A 20220-nucleotide genomic window follows, 5' to 3' on the forward strand; every position below is an offset into this window, starting at 1 on the left:
CTTCTCAGGGCAACTAGGGATGGGCAATAAATGGCGGCCTTGCCAGCGACGCCCACATCCAGAGAATGAATATATCTTAAAAAAACTAGCGTATGGCTCTGCTACTACAATGGGGAGATTACAAACTTAACAACTTTTCATTTCAAACAAGAATTTATTAAATTATTTAACGTTTCTCATACACGGAAACAATGAAATGCGTTAGTTCATCATCACGATGGAACACGTAGTAAGTTACCCTGGACATTATGGCAGGAATTCACTGATCACACGGGACTGCCAACTGATCAGCTCAAATGGAAAAATAAAATGGTCTGAATAAGCGGTCAGCCTGCAGTACGCTGAACCGAACTATCAGATGGTCAACTGGAACCAATGAACTTCAGTTTGCCCGAGTTCTTAACTTGAGAAATGACGACACAGAAGTCCTCAATAGTCAACCAGCATCAGGTACATCGAGCGCAGGTCAACAAGGGGAAACTGCACAGCGTGGGGCTAATTTTCAGCGTGTGATCAGCTCCCCTTATTGTAACTATACCACAATTGAAATGATCACCTTGAACTGAATGGGGGTAAGAGAATCAGAGAGCCCTGCTGCCTTTTCAGTGTTACCAGTGATCCAGACAGAGTTTGTACAGCCAGCTGTTTCCCACAGAATAACAACTGGGTCCCCAACTGCAAAGAAAGCCAGACTGTGATGTCACAACATAACTGCTCTCTCCCCCCCACCACACATATCCGAGGTGGGCTTAAAATAATCCCCAACAAAACCAGCAAACCCACGTCATGCAGCAGTTAGAGGGTCGGACACTTCCTAATCAAGTTACTCGTGTGTGGTGTTTACACAGCATCTCCCATAACCAGCACAGACACGAGAAAACTCTACAATCCCTATACGTCCCACATCAAGACACTTGCCATTCTCACAGACATCTGCTACCAGACACCAAATACCAACAACAATCTCTTCGGCTACATGCTGATCGCTCTCTCGTAAAGGACGGCTCAGAGAGAAACAAAAGTTAACCCTTGTATTTAACCATATCCAGGTAGAGAGCGATAGAGCCATTTCCTTATCGTGAGTTTGTAGTACCCTCTTAGAATCATTGAATGATACAGCCCAGAAGGCGGCCATTCGGCCCATCGTGCCTATGCCAGCTCTTAACCTAGGATTGCATTTGCACCTTCGTATATTGCCCTCTATTATACATTTAACTAAAGAAATACATAAAACTAGCAGGAAACCAGCTGGAATATTAGCGGTTGAAGGTATATGACAGGCAATCCTTTATCATACATGCAACCAGGTCTTGCGAGGGCTCCTACCCTGAAACTCAGAATGAATGTCAGAAGTGTCTCAGGCTAGTATCTTCACATTGGGTAGAATGGATTTGAATACAGAGGGAGGTGGGAAGACTTTACAAAGCCTCCGAGTTCAGTGGGGAAAAGAACCAGCAACAGGTCAAGATATTTCAGGACTGGACAATGTTCTACTTAAATTACATTGAACGTACAGCACAGAAACAGGCCATTTGGCCCAACTGGTCCATGCCGGTGTTTACGAGCCTCCTCCTACCCTACTTCATCTAACCCTATCAGCATGTCCTTCTATTCCTTTCTCTCTCGTGCTTATCTAGCTTCCCCTTAAATGCATCTATGCTATTCACTCCAACTACTCCTTGTGGTAGCGAGTTCCACTCTCTGGGTAAAGAAGTTTCTCCTGAATTCTTTATTGGCTTTATTAGTGACTATCTTATATTTATGGCCCCTAGATTTGGACTCCCCCCACAAGTGGAAACATCTTCTCTACATCTACCCTATCAAATCCCTTCATAATTTTGAAGACCTCCACTGGGTCACCTCTGTCTTTTTTCTAGAGAAATGAGCCCCCGCCTGTTCACTCTTTCCTGATATAAGGTAAAAACATTTCAGTGCTGTGTGTTGAAGGCGAGGTTTTCTCCAGACGGTAACAACTTTTAAAGCTGCAACTCTATGCAAAAGATTGTTCCTACCAAACCATAGAAAAAGTTAAATGAAAAGACACTGGAGTTGTGAGATACAGTCTGGGTTTAATTTTGAATATGTGAGGCTCCTCAGATTACACAGATAGAACCCTCCACTAATGCAGTATTAGGGATGGACTGCACAGGCTGTAACTAAGTGTTTAAAATTAAAATACTGACATTTACGCACTAGGGGTGGCAGAAAGGAAGCCTGCGCCTCGTGGTTAGAATGCTTGCATATTGTAAATAGAAGGTTTAAAAGGTTATAGAGCATCAGACTCCACTGGTGTAGATCGCGAAACATGGTGAACAGAATGGAAACGGCACATAAGTACCGGGCAGCCCAGCTCTGCGGTCAGTAGCTCCCGTGTTCTGCGCAGTTCATCAACTCTGTTCAGGGCCAGTCCATCAGTACAAAGAATCCACAGTATCCAGCATTATCCTGGATCAGACGGGTGCAGATCTAACTACCCACTCCCACATCCCAAACCCCCTCCCACCCCAAAAAGGAACAGAAAAAAAACACCCTCTCCCAATCCCGAAAAAAAGTCCTTTCTCTCTCAGACAATCATTTCCAGGTGTCTGGCGTATTCGATGACTTGTTTGGCCAGTTCTGTGGACGGGATTGTGGCCTCCTCTAGCTTCTGCTGTTGGCTGGTAAACGAGTAATAGTTATCGGGACCCAAGAGCCAGCCACGCTGGAGGAGAGGGAGAGACACAAGGAGCCACAATGAGTAATGGAATTGAGAAGACAGTGCTATTCTATCTTATAGACAGGAACAAAGCACCTACACTATGGACACAAGCGAGACCTTTAATAAACTGGGTCCCAACCCTTGCAGAATCATAGAATATTACAGCACAGAAAAAGGCCATTTCAAACCATATCCTTTAATATCCCACCTAGTCTAATCCCACTCTCCCGCTTGTCCCTACACCCTATTTCCCATTACACCATCTAACTATTTCTTAAATGGCCTTAATCACCTTTCTGGCCGCTGATCAGCTCGTAAGAAATGCATCCAGGCCTATCTTGCCCTTCACAACCTTGAACCTGCCTTCCCTTATTTTTCCTGCGTTCAATTTTTTTTGACATGCTATCAGCGGTGTGTTCAGTTCCTGTTTGTGTCCCAAACCTTTAAGTCAGAAGCATCATCCTCTTTTACTGATTAGTTTGGGGAAAATACCCCTGCCTCGTATGCATTAAAAGCTCCCAACACTTAATTCAGGCACTACACACTGAATTAGTCATCGGTAGCCTGCACTCCCTTCACTGATTATAGAATCATAGAAGTTTACAACATGGAAACAGGCCCTTCGGCCCAACATGTCCATGTCGCCCAGTTTATACCACTAAGCGAGTCCCAATTGCCTGCACTTGGCCCATATCCCTCTATACCCATCTTACCCATGTAACTGTCCAAATGCTTTTTAAAAGACAAAATTGTACCCGCCTCTACTACTGCCTCTGGCAGCTCGTTCCAGACACTCACCACCCTTTGAGTGAAAAAATTGCCCCTCTGGACCCTTTTGTATCTCTCCCCTCTCACCTTAAAATCTATGCCCCCTCGTTATAGACTCCCCTACCTTTGGGAAAAGATTTTGACTATCTACCTTATCTATGCCCCTCGTTATTTTATAGACTTCTATAAGATCACCCCTAAACCTCCTACTCTCCAGGGAAAAAAGTCTCAGTCTATCCAACCTCTCCCTATAAGTCAAACCATCAAGTCCCGGTAGCATCCTAGTAAATCTTTTCTGCACTCTTTCTAGTTTAATAATATCCTTTCTATAATAGGGTGACCAGAACTGTGCACAGTATTCCAAGTGTGGCCGTACTAATGTCTTGTACAACTTCAACAAGACATCCCAACTCCTGCATTCAATGTTCTGACCAATGAAACCAAGCATGCTGAATGCCTCCTTCACCACCCTATCCACCTGTGACTCCACTTTCAAGGAGCTATGAACCTGTACTCCTAGATTACATAGAGTCTACAGCACAGACACAGGCCATTGGGCCCAACTGGTCTATACCTGTGGTTATGTTCCATACGAGACTCCTCCCATCCCTCTTCATCTAACCCTACCATATGCTTCTAAGCACCGAACTGGTCACAGAGTAACCCCCACACTGTGAGCACCAACCTTTTTTGCATACTCTGTCATCTTCTTGGGTGTGGTGAAAAACAGCGTCCTTGAAGCTTCACTAAACAATATATTTTCATATGCCTTCTCGATGCAGCCAGCAATTTCATCCCTGAGGTAAAATTAAAGTTCATTATGATATTAAGATGCAAAAGAGAAGAGAAAAAAAAGCCTTGGGCAAATTTAGGGGGGGGGGGGGAAAGCACTTTTGGGAAATTCCTCTCCGATCCCCTGAAGGTGATTAAACAAGTTTGAGGGGACCATAGAGACACATTCCCCCAATACCCCACCTACCTTTTGTACGTCAGTCACAGTTAGGAATTTGTCCAGCTCCCTTTAGTACGTTTGCAGTGAATCACTGCACAGGCAGGCAACTTGTCATAGCAACAACTTGCATTTATATAGCGCCTTTAATGTAGTAAAACGTCCCAAGGCACTTCATAGGAGAGTAATCGGACAAAATTTGACACCGAGCCACATAAGGAGATATTAGGACAGGTGACCAAAAGCTTAGTCAAAGAGTTAGGTTTTAAGGAGCATCTTAAAGGAGGAGAGAGAGAGCGGTTTAGGGAGGGAATTCCAGAGCTTAGGACCTAGACAGCTGACAGGTCAACGATTCTCTGAAAATTAAAATCTCTTCACCTAACTTAGTTCGATGCTTACGTAATTTATATTCAGGTCCATGGTCCTCCCTAACCTAACTAACTCAAACAGCCTATCCACATGGACTAAATCTAACCCTTTCATTATTTTGAGGTCCTCAATCAAATCTCCTCAAAGTCTGCATTTTTCTACAGTAAAAATTCCCAGCTCTCTAAGCCCATCCTGGCCCACAATGCTCCATCTTATTAAGTAGCCCATTGTGTGGCACCTGTCAAAGGCCTTTTGAAAATCAAGGCATACAAGGTCAACCAGGCTTCCTACATCCACTGTCCTAGTAGCTTCCTAGTGGCCGCTGTCAGCCAAAGACTCCGTTACTTGAGTGTCTGCATCCTTCTCCGGATTCAAAACAACTAACGTCTAATTCAGCACTGGGCTGAGTGCTCAGCCAGCACTAGTTTGTTAATAGGTTGGGTTCTTTGGACTGACGACCAGGAACGTGGATATTGGTGTTCCCCAAATCAAGAGCTTTCACAACCTGAAAGGTAAGTGACCATGATGGAACAGTACAGCAATGGTCATCAGGTAAATGCATTGCCCAGAAGGTCCATGGTTTGATCTCCGATCTGTGCTGGATTAACTGATCTCATCCAGGGTTTTTTGAGGGAAGGAGCGGGAATGACGAGAGAGACAGTAGGGGTGCTACAGTTGGTCTTGGGGAGAAGGGGAGAAGGAGGGAAGGGGGAAATACTAGCTAGGGATCCCGTGCCTGATCGCTATTCAATGACCCCCGCATGGGTTTCAACGTCAGTAAGGAAAAGATCAGGCTTGCCTACACCAGCCTCCCATGGTAGAATAGTCCACCAACGGTCACTATCTAGGTTCGCACCATGCAGAATGAGCTCTTGGACAAGGTACTATAGGACTGACAGCAGTGGCAGAACCGTGCCTTCGGGAGAGGAATAAAAAAAACTGTGACTCCAAATCAATAGGCTTCCCCAACATAGCTCTACTGGATAACCGATAAACCGTTTATTGCACTAAACATATCCTGTGGAGTTCGAAAGCTCCCACACTAGGAAGGCAGGAATAATCACAAAACTTTCGGCAGATCTATAGAATAATAGGACTTAAAACAAAAACCAGGGGCCATTCTATAGTAACCACTGAGGGATGAACCATTTAGGACGCCCACAGTTCCCACAATTCTCTGCAGTGAGGACGCACACATAATTCACACTCCGACAGAATTAAACAGGCGTACAAAGGAAGCTATGTTTTCCCTGAGGCATCTGCAACCATGGATAGCGAGAGTCACAGAAATATGGTTTACAAAGTTGCCAAAAAGTACAAAAGATAAATATTCTACAGCTGTCTTTCAGTACAGATCATTCTAGTGCGTAGCTGCTTTAAACAGTGCTGTAGATTTCAGCATGTCATTTTTGCAGTGAGCTGTTCTAAGGCGCCCTTATGATGTGCATTCAAGAGTACTAGGGGCTTTCAGTTTCATCCTCCTTCCTGCAACAACCTCCCCCAGATAGGTGCTGCTCAGCTGCATTACCAACTGCTACTCAATAACCCTCGAGCAACCTGAAACCATCACCAGGGCCTTCTGTTCATGGGGGTTTAACCTAATGGTCATCGCCCCGAAGGGTAAGACAAGACGAAGGATTTTGTAAGAGGAAGATTCCACCCTCACTCGCCATTAATAAGAAGCTCACATTGTGCAGGAATCCTGCTCACTGATTCAAGTCATCGCTTCCTGTCACAATGGCCTAGGATTTTCCTGCTTCTGTACTCGACAGCCTGCGATATCCCACCCTCACTTGGGAGGGGAAAGCCCAGACTGACCCCTGCAACTGGGGAAAACTGCAGCCATTGAGTGAACTTTTTAAGTTCTTGTGATTTTCCACTGAAACACCAAGTTTTTCGATCACCAACACTCTGGTTTTATTTTGGACCTGAAAGAGCAAGGACTTCATAGCTGACGTCACCCATTATCTGACCCAAATTCAGGCAAAAACAAAACCGGAAAATTCAGAAGGACTAAATTTTTTTTTAAGACCAGAATCATCACAAGGTGGACCTTGATTTTAAATTCGTTCTCAGGATGTGGGCGTCGCTGGCAAGACCAGCATTTATTGCCCATCCCTGGATGGTGATACAACTAAGAGGCTTGCTAGACTACTTTCGAGGGCAGATAAGAGTCAACCACATTGGTGTTAGACTGGAGTCACATAGACCAAACCGGGTAAAGATGGCAAGTTTTCTTCCCTAAGGACATTAGTGAACCAATTGGGTTTTTACGACAATCCGAAAGCTTCATGGTCACTATTACTGATAGCAGCTTTTTATTTCCAGATTTTTTTTAAACTGAATGCAAATTCTCAAACTAGTGGGATTTGAACTCACGTTCTCTGGATTACTAGTCCAGGCCTCTGGGTTACTAGCCCAGTAACATAACCACTACACTACCGTACCCTGTTTGTTGCATTGCTTTGGGTTTCAGACCATTGAGTGCGCTCGGAACAATATTTCCCCCGTCTCCCCTCTCCCCCAGTCACCTGAGATGCGGGCTGGAACTTACCGAATGGTATCAAGCAGGATATCAATGAAGAAAGTATAGCTTTCAGCAGGGATGTTTCCCTTTGCCAGGAAAACTTTGTTGTAGCTCCCCTCCATCAGATACTGAAATACAACATACAGGAATGTTACAGACCCTGTGGGAAAGTGGCAGGTTTAATTTCTAAATTGTACATCACTTTTTTTTAAATAAACCTAAATAGCTTTGTAAATAGGGGCATTCAACACAAAAACAAGGAAGTCATGCTAAACATTTACAAATCACTAGTTGGGCCTCAGCTGGAGTATGGTGTACAATTCTGGGCACTTCACTTTAGGATGTCAGTCCTTGGAGAAGTTACAGAGGTTTACCAGGATGATGGACTTCAGTTATGTCGAAAGAAGCTGGGATTGTTCTCCTTAGAGCAGAGAAGGTTAAGAGAAGATCTAAGAGGTATTCAAAATTATTAGGGGTTTTAATTGAGCAAGTAGGGAAAAGCTGTTTCTTCTGGCAAGTGGGTCGGTAACCAGAGGTCATAGATTTAAAATAATTGGCAAAAGAACTAGAGGGGAAATGAGGAGAATTTTTTCCACACAGTTGTTAAGATCTGGAATGCGCTACCTGAAAGGGTGGTGGAAGCAGATTCCATAGGAACTTTGAAAAGGCAATTGGACCTGTACTTGAAGAGGACTAATTTGCTGGGTTATGGGGAAAAAGCTAGGGTGTGAGATTAAACTGGACAGCTCTTTCAAAGAGCCGACACAGGCAGGACGGCCCAAATGGCCTCCTTCTATGCTGTAAGATTCAATGGGGGAAAAAAAAATTGGATAGGGCCTATTATTGGGCGGGGGTAGCGCGATCCATTATTACCCCGCGCCCAATGGCCCCTGCGGAGGCAGGACGAGACTTTCGTCAGGCCTCAGGACTTACCTTCAAGCAACGTTCTGAATCAGCTGAACAAGGATTAAATGCAATTTGCACTTTCCACCAGCAGGGGAGCTCCAATCTCAAAGGCAGGCTGTCTCTTAAAAATTTCTTAAAGGTAGCTGGTACCTGTTATTTGCTGAAAATAACAGTCTACTGTCTGCATGGAGTCTGAACAGAGATCAGACATCACACACGTAAATCATAGATGCAGCTCCCGTCCCTATGTTTAAAAACTGATGAGTTATGTTAAAACATTGAATAAAGGTTGCGCACTATTAAATCCCACATTCTCCAATCTGCGCACCAGACCTCAGCAATCTGCTGATCTGAGTTGGTACCAGGCCTGCAAGAGTGCATGCGCCAAGGTTCTCTGCTGATGCACCAGAGGCCTTGGTACAAGAGCTGGACAGAAAGAGGGACATCCCATATCCACGCTGTGGTGGTGGGGAGGAGGAGGCAAGAGGATTTCCAGACATATACTCAAAAGGCAGTGGGAGGCAGCGTGGGACGATGTCAATGCCAGGCGCACAGCATCATGAACATGGATGCAGTGCAGGAAGAAGTTCAATGCTTTGACATGAGTGGTCAAGGTGAGTGAGGTCTTGTGTCAAGTGGCATCTCCTACCAACTACACCACGCACTACACTCCCCCCATCACCCACATACCAACAAACTCTTTCAATCAGTACTCAATTCTTCCAATCAGATGCTTCCTCTCACCCTTACACATTACCACCGTTGCAAACCACCCATGCAAAACTCTCAGGCCACACACACTGGCAGCTATTCAACCACGACAGGCACATCACCCAGACACATGTCCCGCTTTCTTGCAGAAGGTGGCGCATAACAGGCAGTGGCATTTAGCCTCTCGAGCCTGTTCTGCCATTCAATGAGATCATGCTGGACCTGTGACCTAACTCCTTACACCTGTCTTAGCCCCATATCCCTTAATCCCCTTGGTTCACAGAAATCTATCAATCTCAGATTTAGAATTCACAATTGAGTTAGCATCAACTGCCATCTGTGGAACAGCGTTCCAAACTTCTACCACCCTTTGCATGTAGATGCGTTTCCTAACTTCACTCCTGCACGTCCTGGCTCTAAATCTTAGGCTATGTCCCCATGTCCTCGTATTCAAATCTAGGAGACCTCCAAAAACAGTTACAAATGTCTTAGCAGCCAGAAGTAATAATCCAGCCACTAACCTGTAAATCCCGTATAATAGTGCTGGTGGGGGTCCTCCACGCACTCTGTGACATGCTCAGGGTTAAGACTGTGCATTGAGGTGAGCTTTAGACACCATTTTGGAACTTATCACTTTAAATCAGCGTTGCACACTGATTATAACCATTTTCTCCTTACTTTACATGCTTCCGGCATTCGGTATTTGCGCCTGCGTTAACTCCTATACCAAGATGGCATCCATCACGCTGGAAATGTGCGTGTGCAGCCAAGACGCCATCTTGGATATTGGAGAGGCCGTGTAGCGCTGAAACAACGGGCGCTACACGGCCCAATTTAGCGCCCTATTTAGCCACTTAAAGCCTTGACCGCTCTTGGTGACAAACACTGGGGCCATTACCGAAGCTTTAAATGTTTCAACAGAATCAGATATAAGGGGTGTCCAAACTCTGGCCTGTAGGCTCATAAGCAGCCCTTTCAATAAAAGAAAGACTTGCATTTATATAGTGCCTGTCACAACCTCAGGATGCCCCAAAGTGCTTTACAGCCAATGAAGTACTTTTGAAGCGTAGTCACTGTTGTAATGTAGGAAATGTGGCAGCCAATTTGTACAGAGCAAGATCCCACAAACAGCACTGTGATATTGGCCAAGGGATAAATATTGGACAGGACACTGGGGAGAACTCCCCTTCTCTTCTGCGAATAGTGCCATGGGATCTTTTATGTCCACCTTGAGAGGGCAGACGGGGCCTCGGTTTAACGTCTCATCCGAAAGAGGGCACCTCTGACTATGCAGCACGGCCTCAGTGCTGCACTGGAGTGCCAGCCTGGATTTTGTGCTGAAGTCTCTGGAGTGGGAAAGTGAACTCACAGTGTTCTCAGACGAGCCACAGCTGACACAATCAGGTCAGCGACGCCTCAGCAACTCTGTTCGTAGGAGATGAGATAAATCAAGTGGTAGGGTTTAGGTCATTCAAATGAATGTAAATTGCATTTACTTCTCTATCCTCCTCCTCTCTACTCCCCACCTAATTCTCTGGATGTGTGTACCTGCTCGAGCGAGACTGGGTGTTTGATGTAGACATTTGTCTGTATATCTTTGGCGGGGAGTCGCTCCAGCTCCGTGTGGAACTCGGCCACCCGATTCTGAGACAGGAGAAAGAGGAGGTTCAGCCCCAGCAGCTGATGTTTGTAGGCCGACTCAGGCAATTCATCCCTGCCAAGGAAAAAGGACAGGCGTCAAATCCACAAGCGGAAGGACGCGAAGAAAACAACGCACTACAAACACTCAGCTACTGACTACTCCCATCATACGTAATGGACAACCTGCAGCATTGAGTTAACTACTTCAACCCCAACCACTGATCTCCTGCCCTCCTCCAAACCCACAGAATGACTGTTGGGATAATTCTGTCCCCTAATAGGATTTAACATAGAATTTACAGCACAGAAACAGGCCATTCGGCCCAACTGGTCCATGCCGGTGTTTATGCTCCACACCAGCCTCCCCCCGCTCGAATTCATCTCATCCCATCAGCCCTGACTTTCTGTCCTCCTTTTGATAGGGAGCAGGAAGAGGAGAGGGGATAGTACTGATTACCAGTTCAGTTGGCAACCCGCATCCATTCAGGCTTCAAGGCGCACAGAGCACCAAGTCTGCCAAGGAGGGTGAAGCCAGGTATGTCCCCAGCCTGTACTGAGTACCACCGGCTTACAGTCTCCCAAAGCGATAGTACTAAAACAGTAATAAAACCCATCGGGTCAAGTGGAGTGGTGATGTCCCCATGGCTGAATAGCTTGCTGTTGCTCATCGTCTAGCCTTGGACAGCAATGGCTACTTGGTTTAGGTATCAGAGGTCAGGTGGTTCCCTTGGAATTGTATAAGACAGGACCTTCAAGAGAGGTGGGATGAAGAGAAGAGGAAAAAAAACCAGAGAGGGGGAAAAAGAGCTCTTCATTGGAACAGGAATAGACCATTCAGCCCCTCAAGCCTGTTCCGTCATTCAATTAGATCATGGTTCCGTAGCCCTTAATTAACAAAAATCGATCAATCTCAGTTTTGAAATTTTCAATCGACCCCCAGCCTCAACAGCTTTTTTGGGGTGGGGGAATCTAAATTTCCACTACCTTATATGAAGACGTGCTTCCTGACATCACCCCTGAACAGCCTAGCTCTAATTTTAAGGTTATGCCCCCTTGTTCTGGACTCCCCCCACCAGAGGAGAGAGTTTCGCTCTCTCTACCCTATCAAATCTTTTAATCATCTTAAACACCTCAATCAGATCACCCCTTAATCTTCTATACTCAAGGGGAATACAAGCCTAGTCTATGCAACCAGTCCTCATAATTTAACCCTTTTAGCCCCGGTATCATACAGCAACACTTACTTGTAGTCAAAGTAATAACACTTAAGCTGCGCCATGTAACGTTCGAACGAAGGGATATCTTTCTTCAGGATACTCCACTGTGCTCCGATTTCCAAAACATCCCCTTTAAAATAAAAGACACTCAGTCAAGGAGTTTTAATTCCACAAACAGCGCCAATGAGAAACAGAGACACGAGACAAAGGGATTAAATTAAAAAGGACACGAACAGGCACTTCCATTTGCACACTTTCCTGATTGTAATAAAACAGGCCAAGTGCTTCACACAGGAGCATGGTAGAAAATTAGGAGGGTTGACTTGGATCAAAGAGTTTTAAAGTCATGGAGAGAGCTAGAAAGGCGGAGGAGTCGAGGGAGGGGGTTTCGGAGACGTGGGCCAAGAGGGCTGAAAATAAAGGAAAAGAAAGAAAGCAAAGAAAGTTAAAGAGGGTCGAGTGTTACTGAGGAGCGTGGGCTGCCCGGGCACAGATGCTGCATCACTGAGTAGAATGGGCCTATATTCTCTGGAGTTTAAAAGAATGAGAGATGATCTCATTGAAACATGGAACATTTTTAGAGGGCTTGACAGGGTAGATGCTGAGAGGCTGTTTCCCCTGGCTGGAGAGTCTAGAACTAGGGGTCATAGTCTGAAGATAAGGGGTCGGCCATTTATAGAAACATAGAATGGTTACAGCACAGGAGGTCGCCATTCGGCCCATCGAGCCTGTGCCAGGTCTTTGTAAGAGCAATCCTGTTAGTCCCATTCCCCCACCCTATCCCCGTAGCCCTGCTAATTTTTTCCCTTCAAGTATTTTATCCAATTCATTTTTGAAAGCCATAATTAAATCTGCTTCCACAACCCTTTCAGGCAGCACATTCCAGATCATAACCACTCGCTACATAAAAGTTTTTCCTCATGTCGCCCTTTGGCTCTTTTGCCAATCACTTAAATCTGTGTCCTCTGGTGCTCGACGCTTCCGCCAATGGGAACAGTTTCTCAATATTTACTTTATCTAAACCCTTCGTGATTTTGAACCCTTCTATCAAATCTCCTCAACCTTCTCTGCTATAAGTAGAACAACCCCAGCTTCTCCAGTCTATCCACATAACTGAAGTCCCTCATCCCTGGAATCATTCTAGTACATCTTTTCTGCACCGTCTCTCCCTCTCCCTTCCTAAAGAGCAGTGCCCAGAATTGGACACAATACTCCAGTTGTAGCCAAACCAGAGATTTATAAAAAGTTCAACATAACTTCCTTGCTTTTGTACTCTCTTTATAAAGCCCAGGATCCTGTTTTTTTTTTTAAACCAATTTCTCAACCTGTCCTATCACCTTCAAAGATTTGTACACTTATACCCCCAGGTCTCTCTGTTCCTGCACCCCATTTAGAATTGTACTATTTAGTTTATATTGCCTCGCCTCGTTCTTCCTGCTAAAATGTATCACATCACACTTCACTGCGTTAAATTTCATCTGCCACGTGTCCGCCCATTCCACCAGCCTGTCGATGTCCTCTTGAATTCTATCACTATCCTCCTCGCTGTTTACCACACTTTCAAGTTTTGTGTCGTCATCTGCAAATTTTGAAACTGTGCCCTGTACATCCGAGTCCAAGTCATTAATATACATCAAAAAAGCAGTGATCCCAGCACTGACTCTCAGCCTTGAATATACTCAATGATTGAGCTTCCACAGCCCTCTGGGGTACAGAATTCAAGTAAAGGAATCGAGGGATATTGGGATCATTCTTATTATAGTAGAACATAAGAAATAGGAGCAGGAGCAGGAGTAGGCCATGCGGCCCCTCGAGCCATTCAATAAGATCACGCCCGCCCGATCCCCATATCCCTTGATTCCACTAGAGTCCAAAAATCTATCAATCTCAGCCTTGAATATACTCAATGACTCAGCATCCACAGCCCTCTGGGTTGGAGAATTCCAATGATTCACAACCCTCTGTGTGAAGAAATTCCTCCTCATCTCAGTCTTAAATGGCCGACCCCTCATCCTGCGACTATGCCCGAGGCACAGATGCCATGTTACAGTGGCATCGGCACAGCCACGGCTCCAGTTCACACCTGCACGTCCCATAGGGAGTGATTACCAACTGCGCGAATCAAAAACTAGGATCCATCATGAAGGCATCTGGCTCCAATTCAACAGGTGATTCATAGCCAATTGGTGCGGTCACAGTTGGAACACTGCAACTTAGGCACCTTTTCATTCAAGGGCAACGAGAATGCGGACAAGTCGGCATGGCTAGTCGCAGGATTTAAAGCTCTGAGCTACAGTGAAAGACTCGCAGAGCTAAACTTATTTTCATCAGAGAAAAGAGTGATGGATGATGCTGATTAAAAAAAGCATCCTTGACTTTATAAATAGAGTACAATAGCAAGGAAGTTATGCTGAACCTTTATAAATCACTGGTTAGGCCTCAGCCCAAGTCCGGGCACCATACTTTAAGAAGGATGTCAAGGCCTTGAGAGACGTTTCAAATACATTAAAGGCGTTATATAAATGCAAGTAGTTGTTGTTGGGTACCAAAGTGAGAACACTGGAAAACTATTACTTAACAGGGCCTGTGTGGCTGGCTGATTATTGAACAGCAAAGGATATTTTCTGCTCAGCTGCCAAGTGAAAGAAAGAAATCCACCTCACTGTCAGATGAAATTTAGCAGCTCAGTGATAAATAAAATCGCAATCTTTTTGGGTCTGGCACGGCAGGGTTTAAACTGCTGCCACCGTCAGTTAACGACAGTGATACTTACGGGCCAGAATGAGCTGTCGTTTGGTCAGTTTGGTGCCTGAGGTGGGCAGAAAGTTCAGTTCGAGCAGAGCCACCTGAAATGGGAACACACAGCAACAGTCAACAGAACAGAGATGAAACCAGGATACATTTCTACTAAATCATACAGCGTAGAAGGCGGCCATTCGGCCCATCATGCCTGTGCTAAAAGAGCTATCCAATTAGTCCCACTCCCCTGCTCTTTCCCTGTAGTCCTGCAAATTTTTCTTTTTCAAGTATATATGCAATTCCCTTTTGAAAATTACTATTAAATCTGCTTCAACCGCCCTTTTAGGCAGTGGATTCCAGATCGTAACAACGCACTGCATAAAAAAGATTCTCCTCATAAAGTTTGTACTGTGCTAGGTTCAGGACTGCAACACTCAGTCCCAGTGGGTATTTTTCATTAGTTGGCTCGCTGCTTAATAGTGTTAGTAAATCTACAGCATATCGGAGAAGATAAAGTGGACAATTCATTGGTAGAAAGACTCGGGGAACGCAGTTAAACCACAAAATGCTTCCTGTTCATAATTTAGTGAAAAAGTTCAGCCCGAGTACAAATCAGGATTCTCACTTTGCTCCCAGGCTAGGAGGAATTTCACTCACTTTGTGAACCGATAAAACTATTACTGTAGCTGGTCGCTGAACAACTGTACCTTGGTATTTCAAACAATTACAGAGCTATTTTTCCCCATAAACTTTTGTGCGAAATGGGCTCAGACCGAGACCTGGCGATGCCTCGTGTGGTAGAACAGCCCACTGACTGACTGTCTCGGCTCGCACATGGAGAACGGCCACTGTGATGAGGCGGCAGTCAGTCAGTCAATGGCACGTCCATAAAAGCAGGAGTGTGCTTTTTCATTGGGGGAAGGAGGGAAAACTGTATGAAAATGGGTTTGAAGTTTTATATAAAGCTGCAGAGAATTTAGATAATTGGCAGCCTAAGAAAAGCCCTCAGTTTTCACCACTAGCCAGGAAACCAATGCTGACTGAGCAATTTTTCATTCATCGTGTTCTTATTTTTCTAGATTTGCAAGGGTCTTTCTAGTGTTAAACTGGAAACCCCAATTATTGGCCTCACATTATCCAGCCACGGACAGCGAGCGTTAAAACCAGGAGGGCCAAGGAGCGCACAGCTCGACAGGGAGACCTTGAATACTAAACTAGTGTGTTCAGACTGTGTGTGACAGGGATTTATTTCTGTGGCTGGAGTCTCAGCGACTGTCTGTCAGTATTCAACTGACCTTCGATACCAGAATGAGAAAGGACCTGCATTTATATAGCGTCTTTCACATTCTCGGGACGTCCCAAAATGCTTCACAGCCAGTGATGTACTTTATTTTCAAGTCCCCTCACTGCTGTTTTGTAGGCAAAAAATGGCAGCCCATTTGTGCACAGCAAGATCCCACAAACAGCAATTGAGACAAATGAGCAGTTCATCTATGTTTGGTGGTGTTGGTTGAGGAATGAATGTTGGCCAAGACACTGGGGGGGGTGGGGGTCAGTATTTACCCAGGGCCTGAGGGGGGGGGTCACCCAGTGCCTGAGTGGGGTGGGGGGGGGATCATCCATGGCCTGGGGGGGGGGGAATCATCCATGGCCTGGGGGGGGGGGGAGATCATCCATGGCCTGGGGGGGGGATCATCCATGGCCTGGGGGGGGGGGGATCATCCATGGCCTGGGGGGGGGGAATCATCCATGGCCTGGGGGGGGGGGGATCATCCATGGCCTGGGGGGGGGGGGGATCATCCATGGCCTGGGGGGGGGGGAATCATCCATGGCCTGGGGGGGGGGGGGATCATCCATGGCCTGGGGGGGGGGGGGGATCATCCATGGCCTGGGGGGGGGGGGGGGGATCATCCATGGCCTGGGGGGGGGGGGGGGATCATCCATGGCCTGGGGGGGGGGGGGGGATCATCCATGGCCTGGGGGGGGGGGGGGATCATCCATGGCCTGGGGGGGGGGGATCATCCATGGCCTGGGGGGGGGGGATCATCCATGGCCTGGGGGGGGGATCATCCATGGCCTGGGGGGGGGGGATCATCCATGGCCTGGGGGGGGGGGGGAAATCATCCATGGCCTGGGGGGGGGGGGGAAATCATCCATGGCCTGGGGGGGGGGGGGGAAATCATCCATGGCCTGGGGGGGGGGGGGAAATCATCCATGGCCTGGGGGGGGGGGGCGGAAATCATCCATGGCCTGGGGGGGGGGGGGATCATCCATGGCCTGGGGGGGGGGAGGGGTGGTGAGTGTGGGGGGGGGGGGGTCGTTTACCCAGGGCCGGGGACGTGTCCCGCCTCTCCGGGCGCCGGTGCCTCAGGCCCGCGGTACCGCGGCTCCGACCTCTCCTCACCTTGAGTTTGACGAGCAGCTCCTCGCACTTGCGGAGGTTCTTGCGGCCCCACTCGCCCCTCAGCTGCTCGTACATCCCCACCGCCTGCTCCAGCTGCACCGCCATCGTGACTCCGCACTCGCACTACGGCAATCACCCGGGCAACCGCGCCGGCTTCGCGACACCGCCCGGCCCTCACCGGATATGGCGTCACCGGCCCGGCCCCGGCCGGCCGCCATGTTGGGAAGGTCGCTCCTTGCCAAGCCTCCAGCTCTTAAAGGGGCCCCTGCCTGAGGCACTGGCCTGCTTGCCAACTCTCCAGGAATAGCCCGGGAGTCTCCAACTATTGAAGATTAATCTCCTGGAGGCTGCTGTGAGCAAACCGAGAGAAAATTCATAGGGGGTGTTAAAAACAACTTTAAAAATAAAAAATTGTTTGAACGCTTTGTTTTATTCATAATAAAAGTATTGGCGATGGGGATAAAAAGCTGTTTGACTGGGTGGAGGCGGTGGAGACGAGGGGTCATGAGATGAAACTTCCAGGAATCCATCCTGCCGAGTCTGCCCGCTCAGGTGGGCGTAAAAGATCCAACTATTCGAAGAAGAGCAGGGGCGTTCTCCCCGGTGTTCTGGCCAATATTTATCCAACGTCACTAAAAACCGATTATCTGGACATTATCTCATTGCTGTTTGTGGGATCTTGCTGTGCGCAAATTGCCTGCCGCGTTTCCTACATTACAACAGTGACTACACTTCAAAAGTACTTTATTGGCTGTCTTTATTGTGTGAAAGGCACAATATAACTGTACGTCTTTCCTTCATACTTTGTTGATATCACCTTAGTGAATCTTTTCTCACCCTCTCCATGGCTTCTAAATCTGAGTTACAGTATATTATTTACTGTCATCTCTGATCCCCTGTCTTTCGCTGAGTTATTAAATCTCAGCAGCTGCTGCAATCGGAGTGATGCAGTTGGCTTCAGCCCTTGAGCTGGGGTCGCCAACTCTGGTTGAACGTAGTCCTGGAGCTTTCACCATATGACCTCCTGTCTCCATTTGCTCTGCCCGGTCAAACCAGCTCCAGGTAGTTTGATAACTGATAATGAAACAAAAGTGTTCAAAGAAAACGATTTAAAAAAAACCCCACCCAATTTTATTTTCTTCCCGGGTGTTGCTCACATCAGTGTCCAGAGATTAATCTTTAATTCCTGGAGACTCCAGGACAATCCTGGAGGGTTGGCAACCCATACCTTCAGCTAGGAAGTTGGGGGGAAAAATAAATCAACCGCAAGGGGAAAGTAGCTGCCTCAGCGAGAGTAAGATGGACAACTGGGCTGGCTAACTGTGCACAAATTGGAGCTCGCAGGGCATCGGGAGGAGAGCGTTAACAAAATCAATTCTGGAGGTCACAAAAGTGTGACGGTTTTAACCAACAGGCAGGGCTTTAGGACCTAGGAGAAACATTGCTGCCAGCTAAAGGACCAAACAGCAGGTTAAAGTTAGCGCCTGAAAAAAAAAATGCATAAATCAAGAGTAATCCTTCGTTCTCCAGGAACAAAGGTCTTTAGCGTAGACGCCGCCGCCGCCGCCGCCGCCACAGGGCAAGGTCGAAGTGGGTCTCTCTGCGATTAGTTGGGGGCTGAGCAGGCAGCGGGCTGGCTGCCCCTTTGACAGTGGGGCTGGTAATTGGGGCAACTTTGCCCTGTGGAGATAAGAGAACTTTCAACGGAGAGACGAAGAGACGGAGAGACGGTGGATGGAAGGGGCCGTGCTGGGGGCGCTCCGAGCCCTGGGGTAAGTGCGGCGGGGGGCACAGGGTGAGAGTTTCCCCCCCCAGTCGTTTCGGGCCTGGTTTTAATTCCTGGCTAAACGCTGTGCGGTTGAACGCAGACGGACGCTGTGCTGTCTATCCCGGTGCTCAGGTGCACCGAGAGGGTGTCCTTGCATCATCCACAACGTCAAGAAAGAAAGAACGAACTAACTTGCATTTCTATAGCTCCTTCCACCACCTCAGGACGTCCCAAGGCGCGTTCCAGCCAATTAAGTACTTTTGAAGTGTAGTCACTGTTGTAATGTGGGCAACTCGGCAGCCAATTTGCGCACAGCAAGATCCCACAAACCGCAACGTGATAATGACCAGATCATCTGTTTTAGTGATGCCGGTTGAGGGATAAATAATCGGCCCAGGACGCCAGGGGGAGAACTCCCCTGCTCTTCTTCAAAATAGTGGCCATGGGATCTTTTACGTCCACCTCAAGAGGGCGGACGGGGCCTCGGTTTAACGTCTCCTCCGAAAGGCGGCACCTCTGACCATGCGGCACTTCCTCGGTATCGCGCTGGGAGTGTGTCAAGGGAGCTGCTACGCGGGTCGAGCTTTCTCGGTCACCGACGCCGTTCTTGGTTTCGAAGAGATGGTGGGATCTTGCTGTGCGCAAATTGGCTGCCGTGTTTGATACGTTACAACGGTGACCGCACTTCAAAAAGTAATTCATTGGCTGAGAAGCGCCTTGGGACGTCCTGAGGTCATGAAAGCTGCGACATAAATGCAAATTCGATCTTTATATCTTTAAATAGAGAAGAATTAGCACAGAGGGAGTTAGAAAGGAGTCTGTTCCCATCTCTGGGATTCAGTATTATTGCCCAAAGGGTCCGTATTACTGCCCCTCATGTTGCATCCAGTCATCCGCTTCACCAGTGCTGCCTGGGGCACAGACTGATACCAAATGCAACCCATCCCTCTGATCAATGCAATCTGTAGGGTGGATAGAGGGTAGCAGTGTCGGAGATTAAATCTCCATCTCCAAGCAACGATCAAGTTCAGGCCTGTCACCCCGCAGCGTTTGCGTTCGGCCTGGTGCTCCGTTTCAAGTCTTTGCTGAGGCGAGTTCACCCCGAGAACTTTTTCAACGCTGTCGTCAATCAAACTGCTCACCAGGATTTCAGTGACGAGTGACGGTTTTGGAATTGCCATACCGCGTCCACTTGAACTGCGAAAATCACCCGGAACAGGCTCGAGGGGCTGAACGGCCTACTCCTGTCGGACTGGGCTCTCCCTGGTCAGAATCCCTCAGTCTGGCACCACACCCGGGCCCCTGCCATTGGGGATGAGCTGAGACCGACACTGGACACCCATACAAAGGAGGGGAGATTCAGCGGCTTGCGTCTGGGTGTTTGTTTGAGTGATTCCCCTCATATTTAAACCCCTCCTCCTCCTCCTCCTCCGTACCCCTCCGGCTTTCCAGTGGCACTGGGCAGAATGTCCTCAGACCGGGAATGGAGGAGTGAGGTCCTAACGAGAATTAAAGGATTTGTT

The 20220-nt window shown here is 47.4% G+C and overlaps 2 protein-coding genes across 3 annotated transcripts in view; one reads left to right on the forward strand and one right to left on the reverse strand.

The window, feature by feature from the left end:
• Positions 1 to 2049: 2049 nt before the first annotated feature.
• psmd8 (proteasome 26S subunit, non-ATPase 8) lies at positions 2050 to 17073 on the reverse strand. Its single transcript, XM_067975087.1, has 7 exons — positions 16930 to 17073; positions 14560 to 14632; positions 11814 to 11916; positions 10477 to 10642; positions 7339 to 7439; positions 4152 to 4263; positions 2050 to 2701 (listed from the first exon to the last, which is right to left on the reverse strand). Exons 1-7 carry the CDS (start codon positions 17032 to 17034, stop codon positions 2564 to 2566), a joined length of 798 nt encoding a protein of 265 aa, XP_067831188.1. The 5' UTR covers positions 17035 to 17073; the 3' UTR covers positions 2050 to 2563.
• A 1304-nt stretch (positions 17074 to 18377) lies between these two features.
• Positions 18378 to 20220, forward strand: part of LOC137306051 (protein FAM98B-like) — a 65018-nt gene continuing 63175 nt past the window's right edge. The window contains exon 1 of one of the 2 annotated variants that reach the window (XM_067975091.1): positions 18378 to 18701. In XM_067975091.1, coding sequence (XP_067831192.1) covers positions 18664 to 18701 — 38 coding nt within the window. In that variant the 5' untranslated portion in view covers positions 18378 to 18663. The remainder of the gene's footprint in view (positions 18702 to 20220) is intronic. The other variant, XM_067975090.1, reaches the window with a different exon arrangement.

This window comes from Heptranchias perlo, chromosome 41 (genome assembly GCF_035084215.1).
Source record: "Heptranchias perlo isolate sHepPer1 chromosome 41, sHepPer1.hap1, whole genome shotgun sequence".
In the NCBI taxonomy this organism is placed as follows: Eukaryota; Metazoa; Chordata; class Chondrichthyes; order Hexanchiformes; family Hexanchidae; genus Heptranchias; species Heptranchias perlo.

What these genes read in the sequence shown, in the direction of transcription:
- psmd8 (XM_067975087.1), bottom strand. Translation starts at nt 17,034, where the DNA reads ATGGCGGTGCAGCTGGAGCAGGCGGTGGGGATGTACGAGCAGCTGAGG. An exon ending in AGCTGCTCGTCAAACTCAAG is followed by an intron (nt 14,633 to 16,929) that starts GTGAGGAGAGGT and finishes TTCCCATTTCAG; the next exon opens with GTGGCTCTGCTCGAACTGAA. An exon ending in ATCCTGCTTGATACCATTCG is followed by an intron (nt 4,264 to 7,338) that starts GTAAGTTCCAGC and finishes ATTTTACCTCAG; the next exon opens with GGATGAAATTGCTGGCTGCA.